General features: G+C 46.8%; 1 protein-coding gene across 3 annotated transcripts in view; it reads left to right on the top strand.

Moving 5' to 3' along the window:
- The window catches only part of DIAPH1 (diaphanous related formin 1), a 163,969-nt gene that overhangs the window by 48,294 nt on the left and 99,808 nt on the right, over nt 1-15,867 (top strand). For all 3 annotated transcript variants that reach the window (XM_073356163.1, XM_073356162.1, XM_073356164.1), the window contains one exon: nt 866-967. In XM_073356163.1, the coding sequence (XP_073212264.1) occupies nt 866-967 (102 nt within the window). The remainder of the gene's footprint in view (nt 1-865; nt 968-15,867) is intronic.

The raw sequence follows: 15,867 nt of genomic DNA, 5'->3' as shown, positions 1-15,867 counted from the left end.
TCCCAATCCTTCCCCATAACAGTTTTAGTACTTTAGGAGTGATAGTAAGACAGGATTAAGGAGAGAAGATGAAAATAAACTTGCTTTAATATTTTGGGATTTGCTGTATGGTTACATCTTCATCTCTGGGCCCTCTTCTCTTGAGTTCTCGCCTCCTTGTTTGCTGCTACACAGATGTTTGTGTTATTGGCAAACTTTACAGCAATTAAATTTACAACAAATTAAAACCCAGCAAACATGAAACAGACAGGCACATCTTGAGAAGGAGCCTAACTCGTTCCATTGAATAAAACATCACTGGAAACCCTAAGAGCCCAGACTGGATAATAAGTAGCAGAAGGTATCACTGCTTGACAGTTGACAGCTGCTTAATCATTGTGACAGAAGCAGCTCTGCAGATCAGAGAACTCCTGTGGTTAGTCAGTTGGCTCTTGGTTTCGTAAATTGTATGCTGAGAGATTCCACTGGGCTCCACAAACCCCTTTAGGAGTTGGGGGCTCCTCTCTGTCCCACTGGAATGCTAGCATCCCCCTGTGATGGAGGTAACTTTCTCTCGCTCTCCTCAGAGCACCATAATCTCCTTTGGGAAGTGTGTGCCAGGGGATGGGGGAGACTGCTCCTGTCTGCTTCTTATCTCAGGGGTCTCCTTTGACAGGATTTAAACACAAGTGCAGGCTATTCCCTCTGAGATTCTGATATGTGCTCACTGAACCATGTTTCAGGGCTTGCTGTGGCTGGGCTGCAAGCTTCCTGTTGCCTTGAGCAGATTGTGTTCCATGTAGCAAATGATGTTTCTGTGTGAGGGATGTTCCAAGCATCAGGGAATCTGTGCACAACTGAACATTTTCTTGCTTTTCTTCCACAGGTTGATATGAATCTGAATGAGGAGAAGCAGCAGCCTCTGAGGGAGAAGGACATAATAATCAAGAGGGAGATGGTGTCCCAGTATCTACATACCTCTAAAGCTGTGAGTACTCTTGCTCTGAGTACAGAAAGCTGCTTTGAGGGAGGTAGGGATATGGTGTTGTATAGCAACACTGCAAAGAACTCCTCACATCATAGGTTCTTAAGTGAAAATCTGACATGAAACACAAATCTCATGAACAATTTGAAAAAAATATACATTAACAATAAAAGCCCTAAAGACTGTGCACAAATGATGCACAGCCACCATCCCAATGACTTCCTAGTTCATTTTTACTTGCTAATTTAAGTTTTCCAATGAACTCTCAGGCTATGTCTACACTACGAAATTAGGTTGAATTTATAGAAGTCTATTTTTAGAAATTGATTTTATACAGTCGATTGTGTGTGCCCCCACTTAAGACCATTAAGTTGGCGGAGTGCGTCCACAGTACCGGGGCTGGCACTGACTTCTGGAGCGTTGAACTGTGGGTAGCTATCCCACAGTTCCCGCAGTCTCTGCAACCCATTGGAATTCTGGGTTGAGATCCCAATGCCTGATGGGGCAAAAAACATTGTCGCGGGTGGTTCTGGGTACATGTCGTCAGGCCCCCCCCCCCCCCCCCCCCCCCGTGAAAGCAACGGCAGACAATTGTTTTGCGTCTTTTTTCCTGGGTTACCCATGCAGATGCCATACCATGGCAAACATGGAGCCCGCTCAGCTCACTGTCACCATACGTCTCCTGGGTGCTGGCAGACGCGGGACTGCATTGCTACACAGCAGCAGCTCATTGCCTTGTGGCAGCAGATGGTGCATTACAACTGGTAGCCCTTCTCGTCATCTCTTGGGTTCTCCTGGCAGACCTTGGTGAGGTCTGTCATGGGCGCCTGGACATCAATGGGAGTGACTCAGGTCATTCTCTTCTTTAAGTTTTGTCTAATGGAGAGTCAGTCCTGCCTGGAATATTGGCAGAGGGATAGCTCAGTGGTTTGAGCATTGGCCTGCTAAACCTAGGGTTGTGAGTTCACTTCTTGAGGGGGATATTCTGCCTCAGGCTGCTCTCGCAGCCAGTAGCACCATGAGCACCCAGGAGATGATGACAGCTAGCAGTCGTACTGCATCATCTGCTGCCTTGCTCCCCCTCCCTCTGTGAAAGCAACGGCCGACAATCGTTTCATGCCTTTTTCTGTGCGGGCTTCATATTGCTGTCAGCATCGTCATCCACCCGCCGTTTCCGCTGCCACTCTGCTCTCCTGCGTTCCTGCAGACGCCATACCACGACAAGCATGGAGCCCGCTTAGATCACCGCGGCAGTTATGACCATTCTAAACACCACACACATTATCCAGCAGTATATGCAGAACCAGATCCTGCAAAAGCAGGTGAGTAGGTGAGGAGAGTGATGTGGACATGGACACAGACTTCTCTCAAAGTACGAGCCCCGGCAATGTGGACATCATGGTGGTAATGCGTCAGGTTTATGCCGTGGAATGCCTATTCTGGGCCCAGGAAACAAGCACAGACTGGTGGGACCGCATAGTATTGCAGGTCTGGGATGATTCCCAATGGCTGCAAAACTTTCGCATGCATAAGGGCACTTTCATGGAACTTTGTGACTTGCTTTCCCCTGCCCTGAACCGCCAGAATACCAAGATGAGAGCAGCCCTCACAGTTCACAAGCAAGTGGCGATAGCCCTGTGGAAGCTTGCAACTCTAGACAGCTACTGATCAGTTGGGAATCAATTTGGAGTAGGCAGATCTACTGTGGGGGCTGCTGTGATCCAAGTAGCCAATGCAATCACTGAGCTGCTGCTACAAGGGTAGCGACTCTGGGAAATGTGCAGGTCATAGTGGATGGCTTTGCTGCAATGGGATTCCCTAACTGTGGTGGGGGGATAGACAGAACCCATATCCCTATCTTGGCACCAAAGCACCAAGGCAGCGAGTACATAAACCGAAAGGGGTACTTGTCAATGGTGCTGCAAGCACTGGTGGATCACAAGGGACGTTTCACCAACATCAGCGTGGGATGGCCGGGAAAGATACATGATGCTCGCATCTTCAGGAACTCTGGTCTGTTTCAACAGCTACAGCTAGGGACTTTCTTCCCAGACCAGAAAATAACCTTTGCGGATGTTGAAATGCCTATAGTTATCCTTGGGGACCCAGCCTACCCCTTAATGCCATGGCTCATGAAGCCATACACAGGCAGCCTGGACAGTAGTCAGGAGCTGTTCAACTATAGGCTGAGCAAGTGCAGAATGGTGGTAGAATGTGCATTTGGATGTTTAAAAGCGTGCTGGTGCAGTTTACTGACTCGGTTAGACCTCAGCGAAACCAATATTCCCACTGTTATTACTGCTTGCTGTGTGCTCCACAATATCTGTGAGAGTAAGGGGGAGACGTTTATGGCAGGGTGGGAGGTTGAGGCAAATTGCCTGGCTGCTGATTATGCGCAGCCAAACACCAGGGCTGTTAGAAGAATACAGGAGGATGCGGTGTGCATCAGAGAAGCTTTGAAAACCAGTTTCATGACTGGCCAGTGTGAAAGTTCTGTTTGTTTCTCCTTGATGAAAACCTCCGCCCCTTGGTTCACTCTGCTTCCCTGTAAGCTAACCACACTCCCCTCCCCGCTTCGATCACTACTTGCAGAGGCAATAAAGTCATTGTTGCTTCACATTGATGCATTCTTTATTAATTCATCACACAAACGGGGATAACTGCAAGATAGCTCAGGAGGGGTGGGAGAGGAGGGAAGGACAAGGCCACACTGCACTTTAAAACTTATTGAATGTCAGCTTTCTGTTGCTTGGGCAGTCATCTGGGGTGGAGTGGTTGGGTGCCTGGAGGCTGTGCCCCCCACGTTCTTGGGCATCTGGGTGAGGAGGCTATGGAACTTGAGGAGGAGGGCGGCTGGTCACACGGGGGCTGTAGTGGCTGTCTGTGCTCATGCTGCCTTTCCTGCAGCTCAACCATACACCGGAGCATATCAGTTTGATCCTCCAGTAGCCCCAGCATTGACTCCTGCCTTCTGTCAGCAAGCTGATGTCACCTATCATCTTCAACCCGCCACTTCTTATCTTCAACCCGCCACCTGGCCTCATGTTCATATTGTGCTTTTCTGGACTCTAACACTGTCTGCCTCCATGCATTCTGCTGGGCTCTTTCAGTGTGGGAGGACTGCATGAGCTCAGAGAACATTTCATCGCGAGTGCATTTTTTTCGCCTTCTAATCTTCGCTGCCTCTGGGACGGAGATGATAGGGGGAGTGTTGAAACATTTGTAGCTGTGGGAGAGAAAAAAAAGGGAGAGTGGTCGTTAAAGAGACACATTTTAGAGAACAATGGGTAGACTCTTTCAGGCTGAACCTTGCTGTTAACATTACATAGCACATGTACATTCCTTACAAGGTCACATTTTGCCTTTTATATTGAGGGTCTGCCAGTTTGGTGTGTGAGATCACACACGCAGAGCCGGCGGGCAACAGAATTCGGCTTGCAGGAAGCCATGGTAAGCCACAGTCTTTTGGCTTCTTTAACCTTCATAACATGTGGGAATGGTTTCAAACAGCTGTGCCCTCATTTCCCATACCGAACAGCTGTTGGGTTGGCTATTTAAAATGGACTGGCAGTTTAAAAGGAGGGGCTGCGGTTTTGCGTTAACGTGCATCACAAAGTCAACTAACCCCTCCACATACTCACACACCCACGCCCAATTCTCTGGGATGATCACTTCACACTTCCCCCCACCACGTGGCTAACAGCAGGGAAGATTTCTGTTCAGCCACAGGCAAAGAACCCAGCAGGAACGACCACCTCTGAATGTCCCTTTAATAAAATTCCCCTATTTCAACCAGGTGACCATGAATGATATCACACTCCTGAGGATAACACAGAGAGATAAAGAACGGATGTTGCTTGAATGTCAGCAAACACCGGGACCATATGCTGCCATGCTTTGTTATGCAGTGACTCCAAACTACGTGCTACTGGCCTGGTGTGGTAGTGTCCTACCGTGGAGGACGGAATAAGGCTGCCTTCCCCAGAAACCTTTGGCAAAGGCTTTGGGAGTACATCCAAGAGAGCTTTATGGAGATGTCCCTGGAGGATTTCCGCTCTATCCCCAGACACGTTAACAGACTTTTCCAGTAGCTGTATTGGCTGCAAATTAATCATTAAACCCGCTTGCTTTTAAACCATGTGTTATATTTACAAAGGTACACTCACCAGAGGTCCCTCCTCCTCCTTCTGGCGGGTCCGGGAGCCCGCCTTGGGTGGGTTCGGGGGGTACTGGCTCCAGGTCCAGGGTGAGAAACAGTTCCTGTTTCTCCGCTTGTTTGCTGTGCGCTATCTTCAACCTCCTCCTCCTCCTCCTCTTCCTCATCCCCAAAACGCGCATCCCTGTTGTGTGATGATCCATTGATGGAGTCAAAGCACGGGGTGGGATAGTGGTGGCTGTACCCCCTAGAATGGCATGCAGCTCATCATAGAAGTGGCATGTCTGGGGCTCTGACCCAGAGCAGCTGTTTGCCTCGCTGGTGTTTTGGTAGGCTTGCCTGAGCTCCTTAAGTTTCACACGGCACTGCTGTGGGTCCCTGTGATAGCCTCTGTCCTTCATGCCCTTGGAGATTTTTTTCAAATGTTCGGGCATTTCGTCTTATGGAACAGAGTTCTGATAGCATGGATTCATCTCCCCATACAGCGATCAGATCCTGTACCTCCCGTTCGGTCTATACTGGAGCTCTTTTGCAATTCTGGGACTCCATCATGGTCACGTCTGCTGGTGAGATCTGCACTCACCTGCAGCTTGCCACGCTGGCCAAAGAGGAAATGAGATTCAGAAGTTCACAGGCCTTTTCCTGTCTACCTGGCCAGCGCATCTGAGTTAAGAGTGCTGTCTAGAGCAGTCACAGTGGAGCACTCTGGGTTAGCTTCAGGAGGCCAATGCCGTCGAATTGCTACCACACTACCCCAGATTTGACCCAGCAAGGTTGATTTCAGCGCTGATAATCCCCCCTTTAAGTCGAAGTAAATGGCTTCATCGTGTGGACGGGTGCAGGGTTAAATTGATCTAACGCTGCTAAATTCAACCGAAACTCTTAATGTAGACCAGGGCTCAATGAAGTGTTTGAAGAGGCTGAAATTAGCCCAATGCTGAGTTTTCATAAACCTTCTTCTCATAAATTCATCATATTGTATTATTTATTTTCATAACTATATTTTAATATAGCAGAATGAACAAAGATTTTGTATGGCTAAGTATTAAAAGATTACAGTAACCATTTTTTAAATGATTAGTTTAAAATAAAATACCCAGTTTCTGATAGTGCTCCATTATTTCAGGACATAGTATTGACTGTTTAAAAACATTCTTTTTAAAAGTGTGTTTAAGGTTTTATTCTGCTCCCCTGTTGGTGTTTATAAAGGGCTCCTCAGCAAGGGAGAAACTAGCTGAGAGTGTTGTCAGTTGACAACGTAAATAAAATGGGGGGAAATGTTTTTTGTTTTGTTTTTTGGTAACTTCTTTCATTTATAGTACATTTTATAACTGGTTGAAAATGCCAAGTGTGTTTTATGAAAATCTTCAAAAAATTCTCCAAAAAAACCCCCAACCCTTTTCAGTTTTTGAAACCTAAAATCCATTTTTTGGGGGAAGGGTCTCTTTTTAAAAATGGCATAAAGGGATGAGGGGTAGGGGGACAAACATTCAGTTTCTCAATTTTCCTTTTTTGTTGAAAACTCAAAACTGAAAAAACAAATTTTCTGTGAAGTTTGTTTCTAAAAAAAGTAATTTTTCATTTGAAATTTTTTTCTATGAAAATGGCCTTTTTGAAACAAAATGTTTTGTTTTAGTATATGTGCATGTTATAAGTAACTATATTAAGTACTAAAGTTCTACAACGATGTTTCAAGCTGACATTGCCTCTGTAGGGGGGGAGAGCCTCTCTTTAACCAAAGCTGTAAATAAACTTCCATTATAAGCTCGATTTTTGGTCTTCACTTCCAGAAAAGATCTTTTCCACTTTAAAAGTGTGATGTTTGGCTACAGGAGACTCTTCTATTCTTTAAAAAAATCAAAATGTGTGGTGAATCTGCCAAGTCATTTCTGATACATAGGGCTTAGAAAATACGTAGCTGGTATTATACTTCTTGAAAATCCTACTCCTGCTCTTCTTTCAAGCCCTCTCTTTGAATGGTTTGCACCACAAACTTCACATTTGAGTCCTAATGAGATCTAGTGCATAGAACAATATTGGACAAAGTTGGGTGCACATATGGGAAATTATTCAAAAAAATTTCTGAATCTTTGGACACACCATAAGGTCCTCATGGAGTTTTAAACTTCCCCAAGTGTCTGCTGGAGATCTCCACTTGCATTTTCCTTTTCCTTGCTTAAAGGCTTCAAAATGTAAACTCATCATGTGGGTAGTCTTACCAAAGTGATTTTCTCAACCAAAAACAAAACAAAAGCCCAGTCTCTAGTGTCCTGCTCCAGCTGCGCTTTTGACTACCCCTACCAAGACCAGCTTCCAGAGCTCCATCTTTATTTCTGGGCATCATCTCCTTTTCTTTCCCTCCCCCACTAGGAGGCAGGCAGTAATAGTTAGATTCTTCACCACGTGCACAGTCCACTTAGCTACACAGTGACTACAGTGGGAGCTGCTGGTGCTCAGTACCTCTGAAAATCAGGCCACTATTATTTAACTGCCTAAAGATGGGCTTAGGTGCCTAGGTTTAGACACCAGAGTTTTAAACCAGACACCAGTTGACTTTAGACACCAGAAAACATGCCTCTTACTCATGCTGCTTGAAGGGGCTGGAGTGGTAGAAGGGGTATTTCTCTGCATCTGTGCCTCTGAGTCCAAGGTACTAAGCCACATCCTACCTTGACTTGACCAGTCAATGAGTCTAGAAGGTCTGTTGGAATGTAGATGATTTGTTGGCCAGTTGAGTGTTCCAGTGCAGTGGAGTTGGTAACTCCATCAGCAGAGACGTTTGGGTTCAAGGAAGTTACAGTCTCCAGCTCTATCTGCTGTACTGCCTCAATTTAAGGACATTGAGTTTTGCTGAGAGATTTTCATTCAAATACTATGTTGTATTTTTTTCATTGAATAGCATGCATTATCTTTATACCTCACATAGAACATAATGATGGCAAAACAGAATATGTAGGAAGGAAGTATATAATTTAAAGAGGGTTTCCAAATATAAGTGTTTTAAAATACTTTCCTTTTTAAAACCTAAGGGAATGCTTTCACGCAACCATTTCAGCTACTTTAAATTGTAAATAGAAATCAGTTACATCACAATTAGAATGTAGTAGTTCAAGTCTTTGTCTAGGTGGATCCCACTTGTGTTGTACATGCACCTCATGTGCAAGATTGGAATCTTTTGCTAGGTTGTAGGCCACGGCAGGTCGGGGGCCGGGCTAGGTTAGGGCCGGGGGAGGGGCGCCTCTCCCCTAGCCATGACAGGTCGGCGCTTAATAGGCTGCTGCACAGCTTACAGGAAACTTAGAGTACCACTTTTATCATGGGAATTGCACCTCCCCTCTTCCTGCTGGGCCGGAACAGCTAGCTCCACGCTTAATCGGCTGAGTTCTAGACCCCAGCTTTCGAAAGGCAAAGCTCGGAAAGCCCCTCCCCCAGCAGGTTGGGATTTCCCTCCCATGTATGGGCAGGGGGGAAACTCCTGACACTGAGAGAGGGCTTTTCTCCAGCCCTGTGTATCAAAGCCAGGGACAGTCTTCAGGCCCCCTTCCCTGCAGGTAGAGGTCATTTGTGTGGAATCCCTTTCCCCTCTGGGAATGGGGAAGTAATGAATAGTAATTCCTCGCCCCATTTTTGGGGAAGGGGAGGCAATAGCAATTGATTTTGGGGGGGGAAATGAAGTTTTGTGCAGCTTCATGTGTGACGTTCCTTCACCAGTTAAGTGCCTGACTAGCCCACTGGAATGAGAAAGAGAGAACATGAGGAGGTGGCAGAGGTCACAGGCATTACTGGGAGGGTTGGGGGGCACATCTTGGTTATAGTCCTCTGGGATTCCTCAAGAGATCCAAACTGGCTTTGAAGGGCCAGACTCGTTTAGCTTACATATTCCTAAGGACTCTAAAGCTATTCTGAGGTCCTAGGGTATCTATACACTTACTACCAGGAGAAAATCCTCTAGATAGTAGAGCCAGTTCTGACAGGGAACTTCCTTTTTTCAACAACGCAGAGCTACTAACTACTATACGAGGTAGTCTCATCTCCTGCAAGAGAGCCGCTCCCTCTTCTCCTACCGCCTGCCTGACATTATCTTCCAAACTGCAGGTTTGACGTTCATGTCAAGAACCATGCATTGATGCCACCAGAGCTTCCTCTTCTCACCCCTATTTTGGGTTGTTGTCTTTCCCATTTTTCTCAACCATGGGCTGGGATAACTTCAGACCAATGGGTATTGTGAAATTAGTACCAAAGGTCACTCTATATAATTCAAGTCCTTGCTAATCTCCCACCCCGCTCCCGCTTCAGTGACCCATCTCATGAAACAACTGGGGGAAGAAGGTGGATTCCTTCATCTAGGAGCAACAGAAGAAGTACCTCAGGAGTTCAAGGGAAAGCTTTTCTAGTCCTGCTATGGAATGCATCCTATCCTGGGCCTGGGGCAACTAAAGAAATTCACACACCGTGCTTCAAGGATTGGCTAGAATCACAAGCTGAGAGCGATTCTGTTTACTTTCTTCTTGTAAATACTAATCTTTGAGGAAAAGACCTTGACCTTAACTCTCATTCCTTATGTGAATCCTCCTTTCACCTGTCTTCAGATATCCTCTTGCACCCAACCTACTCATTCACATTTCTAATATAACCCTCCCCTGCCATACTGCAAAGATGTGCCAACGTGGAGCTATTGACATTACGTACTTTTGATGCCAGTTCCAGTTGGAGATGTCAACTACTATATTGTAGGGGAGCTCATGAAACACTGTGCACTTCATTGCCACTACCATGCTATTGATGCTCAGCTCTATCACCTTCTCATCACACGCTAATAGTGTCTTCACCTAACTATGAAGGACGTGAATAAAATGCAGCTGGCTAAAGATTGAGGTTGTAGTTGCAGGAAGAAGGAAAAAATTCAAGTTACTAGCTGAAATTAGGGCTTGTCTTGACCCTGATCTCAGGTGAGTAACGGTCTCCAAATCCTGCTGAAATCACCACTGCTCCTGGACACCCAGACAGCATTAGTAGTAGAAATGCCTGTACCTTTTTCGCTGATTCAGAAGCTTGTACTCTTTTCATAGAATATCAGGGTTGGAAGGGACCCAGAAGGTCATCTAGTCCAACCCCCTGCTTGAAGCAGGACCAATTCCCAGTTAAATCATCCCAGCCAGGGCTTTGTCAGGCCTGACCTTAAAAACCTCTAAGGAAGGAGATTCTACCACCTCCCTAGGTAACGCATTCCAGTGTTTCACCACCCTCTTAGTGAAAAAGTTTTTCCTAATATCCAATCTAAACCTCCCCCACTGCAACTTGAGACCATTACTCCTCGTTCTGTCATCTGCTACCATTGAGAACAGTCTAGAGCCATCCTCTTTGGAACCCCCTTTCAGGTAGTTGAAAGCAGCTATCAAATCCCCCCTCATTCTTCTCTTCTGCAGGCTAAACAATCCCAGCTCCCTCAGCCTCTCCTCATAACTCATGTGTTCCAGACCCCTAATCATTTTTGTTGCCCTTTGCTGGACTCTCTCCAATTTATCCACATCCTTCTTGAAGTGTGGGGCCCAAAACTGGACACAGTACTCCAGATGAGGCCTCACCAATGTCGAATAGAGGAGAACGATCACGTCCCTCGATCTGCTCGCTATGCCCCTACTTATACATCCCAAAATGCCATTGGCCTTCTTGGCAACAAGGGCACACTGCTGACTCATATCCAGCTTCTCGTCCACTGTCACCCCTAGGTCCTTTTCCGCAGAACTGCTGCCTAGCCATTCGGTCCCTAGTCTGTAGCGGTGCATTGGATTCTTCCGTCCTAAGTGCAGGACCCTGCACTTATCCTTATTGAACCTCATCAGATTCCTTTTGGCCCAATCTTCCAATTTGTCTAGGTCCTTCTGTATCCTATCCCTCCCCTCCAGCGTATCTACCACTCCTCCCAGTTTAGTATCATCCGCAAATTTGCTGAGAGTGCAATCCACACCATCCTGCAGATCATTTATGAAGATATTGAACAAAACCGGCCCCAGGACCGACCCTTGGGGCACTCCACTTGATACCGGCTGCCAACTAGACATGGAGCCATTGATCACTACCCGTTGAGCCCGACAATCTAGCCAGCTTTCTACCCACCTTATAGTGCAATCATCCAGCCCATACTTCCTTAACTTGCTGACAAGAAAAGTGTGGGAGACCGTGTCAAAAGCTTTGCTAAAGTCAAGAAACAATACATCCACTGCTTTCCCTTCATCCACAGAACCAGTAATCTCATCATAAAAGGCGATTAGATTAGTCAGGCATGACCTTCCCTTGGTGAATCCATGCTGGCTGTTCCTGATCACTTTCCTCTCATGCAAGTGCTTCAGGATTGATTCTTTGAGGACCTGCTCCATGATTTTTCCAGGGACTGAGGTGAGGCTGACTGGCCTGTAGTTCCCAGGATGCTCCTTCTTCCCTTTTTTAAAGATTGGCACTACATTAGCCTTTTTCCAGTCATCCGGGACTTCCCCCGTTCGCCATGAGTTTTCAAAGATAATGGCCAATGGCTCTGCAATCACAGCCGCCAATTCCTTCAGCACTCTCGGATGCAACTCGTCCGGCCCCATGGACTTGTGCACGTCCAGCTTTTCTAAATAGTCCCTAACCACCTCTATCTCCACAGAGGGCTGGCCATCTCTTCCCCATTTTGTGATGCCCAGCGCAGCAGTCTGGGAGCTGACCTTGTTAGTGAAAACAGAGGCAAAAAAAGCATTGAGTACATTAGCTTTTTCCACATCCTCTGTCACTAGGTTGCCTCCCTCATTCAGTAAGGGGCCCACACTTTCCTTGGCTTTCTTCTTGTTGCCAACATACCTGAAGAAACCCTTCTTGTTACTCTTGACATCTCTCGCTAGCTGCAGCTCCAGGTGCGATTTGGCCCTCCTGATATCATTCCTACATGCCCGAGCAATATTTTTATACTCTTCCCTGGTCATATGTCCAACCTTACACTTCTTGTAAGCTTCTTTTTTATGTTTAAGATCCGCTAGGATTTCACCATTAAGCCAAGCTGGTCGCCTGCCATATTTACTATTCTTTTGACTCATCGGGATGGTTTGTCCCTGTAACCTCAACAGGGATTCCTTGAAATACAGCCAGCTCTCCTGGACTCCTTTCCCCTTCAAGTTAGTCCCCCAGGGGATCCTGGCCATCCGTTCCCTGAGAGAGTCGAAGTCTGCTTTCCTGAAGTCCAGGGTCCGTATCCTGCTGCTTACCTTTCTTCCCTGCGTCAGGATCCTGAACTCAACCAACTCATGGTCACTGCCTCCCAGATTCCCATCCACTTTTGCTTCCCCCACTAATTCTACCCGATTTGTGAGCAGCAGGTCAAGAAAAGCGCCCCCCCCTAGTTGGCTCCTCTAGCACTTGCGCCAGGAAATTGTCCCCTACGCTTTCCAAAAACTTCCTGGATTGTCTATGCACCGCTGTATTGCTCTCCCAGCAGATATCAGGAAAATTGAAGTCACCCATGAGAATCAGGGCATGCGATCTAGTAGCTTCCGTGAGCTGCCGGAAGAAAGCCTCATCTACCTCATCCCCCTGGTCCGGTGGTCTATAGCAGACTCCCACCACTACATCACTCTTGTTGCACACACTTCTAAACTTAATCCAGAGACACTCAGGTTTTTCTGCAGTTTTGTACCGGAGCTCTGAGCAGTCATACTGCTCCCTTACATACAGTGCTACTCCCCCACCTTTTCTGCCCTGCCTGTCCTTCCTGAACAGTTTATAACCATCCATGACAGTACTCCAGTCATGCGAGTTATCCCACCAAGTCTCTGTTATTCCGATCACGTCATAGTTCCTTGATATCACCAGGACCTCCAGTTCTCCCTGCTTGTTTCCAAGGCTTTGTGCATTTGTATATAAGCACTTGAGATAACCTGTTGATCGCCCCTCATTCCCAGTATGAGGCAGGAGCCCTCCCCTCACAGACATTCCTGCCTGTGCTTCCTCCCGGTATCCCGCTTTCCCACTTACCTCAGGGCTTTGGTCTCCTTCCCCCGGTGAACCTAGTTTAAAGCCCTCCTCACTAGGTTAGCCAGCCTGCTGGCAAAGATGCTCTTCCCTCTCTTCGTAAGATGTCTTCTTCTACCACTGAGAATAGTCTAGAACCATCCTCTCTGGAACCCCCTTTCAGGGAGTTGAAAGCAGCTATCAAATCCCCCCTCATTCTTCTCTTCTGCAGGCTAAACAATCCCAGCTCCCTCAGCCTCTCCTCATAAGTCATGTGTTCCAGACCCCTAATCATTTTTGTTGCCCTTCGCTGGACTCTCTCCAATTTATCCACATCCTTCTTGTAGTGTCGGGCCCAAAACTGGACACAGTACTCCAGATGAGGCCTCACCAATGTCGAATAGAGGAGAACGATCACGTCCCTCGATCTGCTCGCTATGCCCCTACTTATACATCCCAAAATGCCATTGGCCTTCTTGGCAACAAGGGCACACTGCTGACTCATATCCAGCTTCTCGTCCACTGTCACCCCTAGGTCCTTTTCCGCAGAACTGCTGCCTAGCCATTCGGTCCCTAGTCTGTAGCTGTGCATTGGGTTCTTCCGTCCTAAGTGCAGGACCCTGCACTTATCCTTATTGAACCTCATCAGATTCCTTTTGGCCCAATCCTCCAATTTGTCTAGGTCCTTCTGTATCCTATCCCTCCCCTCCAGCGTATCTACCACTCCTCCCAGTTTAGTATCAGTTTTTGGTCAGATGTGATCCCTGGCACAATAATCGGTTTATTCACAAGGGTGAATGATGGCAACTTTTGGCCTTAGAATGTATGAATGGCCTCCAGGCTTAATTACAGCAACACTTTTTTCTTAACGATGGCACTAAAGGGCGTATACAAGTTCCCATTCATTCAAACTGCAGCAGCCCACCTTTTCCACAAGGCAGACAGAGGGCACCTCATACCAGTGTATGACTGCCTTTGTGATCCAAGGAATTGAATCCTAATCTCAAAGACCTTAGTGCTGGGCCCCCAAGACTCCCCTCTCCCAGCCCCGCCCTGGAGCTTCTGTGGTGGGGAGAGGCGCCTCTCCCGCTCTAGCCCCAGGGCAGCCTGCACCCCAAATACCTCATCCCTGGCCCCACCCCAGAGCCCTCACCCCCAGGCAGAGCCCTAACCCCCCTGCACTCCAACCTTCTGCCTCATCCCCAGCCCCACTCCAGAGCCTGCACCCACAGCTGGAGTCCATACCCCAACCTTCTGCTCGAGCCCCTTATCCCCAGCCCCACCCCAGAGCCCGCAGCCCCACCCCTGCCATATGAATTTTGTTACGTCCACAAATATGGAGGTGATGTGTCACACATCACCTCCATATTGGTATGCATAATAAAAATCGTTCCACACATTCGTGGGAAAAATTAGAGGGAACACTGGTCAGGAGCCCTACAATTACAACAGAGTAAAATTTTAATTTAAATACCTGAAATCATAACATTTACAATTTTTAAAGTCCTATGAGTGTAATTGACCAAAATGGAGCATGAATTTGGTAGGCCCTACTTGTGTTCTGAAATACTCCAGTGAAAAGCATGTGAATGCACTGATGTACAAAGGGCCACTGGCCCAAACACAGGTCCTCTTCCGCTTCACCTATCCATCAGCAGTGTTGCCGGCACCCAGTGCCAGAGGCGAACAACAGCAAGGTTCGTTGCCCGGTACGCGTCACCCAATAATCACAATGGGGTGGAGAAGCAGAAAAGTTTATTTGCAGCTGCAAACAAGGTACAGGGAGAATAGAATCTCAAATCCTGCACACAGAGCTGGAAATTACACAGGCTTTTATACGTCCTTTCTTCAGCATACTTATCCAATAGCAAGCTGCCCTAAGTATCCATATAGCCAGCCAATCCGGTTACCAGCTAGTTCCCTTGATCTTTGTACCATCTGTTAAACCATACATAAAGCTGCTTTATTCAATATTGTTCTTCCATATCTGCCCTGTTTGGCCTTGTTTAGTTTCAGGCAGTCTGACTCTGCAACATATTGTTGCAGATCCTCAGCATAACTGCTGCAAGTGCCTCCAGGCAGGGGGGCCAAGGACACTTGGGCCTAGTGCAAGGGAGCTTCATCAACACTCGTGGTCTTCCATCCCCTTGAGCTACCTAGTGGCCATGCCCAGTGTCTTCAACAACTGTGCCAAACACCAACATCTCCCCTTCTATCCATCTGTATATAGTCCACAAACAGAACTGACTTGGGCACCATTCCTATAGGAGCTGGAGAGCCAAATCTGCCTCACTCACCAACTACTGATTGCCACCTCCCCCACTATAGTTACAGCCTACTGATATGACTTGTACTGATTGCCTGTAAGCTTGATGGATGGAGGGTCAGGGTAAGGGATCAGAAATGTAACTATGAAATACCTCTGACCTTCAAACTTTTTTTTTTTTTAAATAACTCCAACATTCTAATTCAGTTGTGTGTCTGTGTTCGTGAGTGTATATTGAGAAAGCCAATTAAATATAACTTATATTTACTTTGAACACTAAACTAAATTAGGTAGTTTCAAGTTTTGAGGATGACTAAACTTTACAGCTAATTTAACGGTTAATGCTTCAGCTAGGCTAGCTTCACTCTGAAGCTCTTTGAAATGGAGGGCGCATGTATGTGTGTGCCCACTCACACAACATAAAAATACCATTTTGAAAACCCATTTCTATGCCCTGGTACTGCAGCCACAGTTAGTTTACCTAATAGCCTGTTCTTTCTT

Source organism: Lepidochelys kempii, chromosome 8 (genome assembly GCF_965140265.1).
Source record: "Lepidochelys kempii isolate rLepKem1 chromosome 8, rLepKem1.hap2, whole genome shotgun sequence".
Lineage (NCBI taxonomy): Eukaryota > Metazoa > Chordata > Testudines > Cheloniidae > Lepidochelys > Lepidochelys kempii.
The sequence above is the reverse complement of the archived record's forward strand: the minus strand, read 5'-3'. Positions and strand labels throughout refer to the sequence as shown.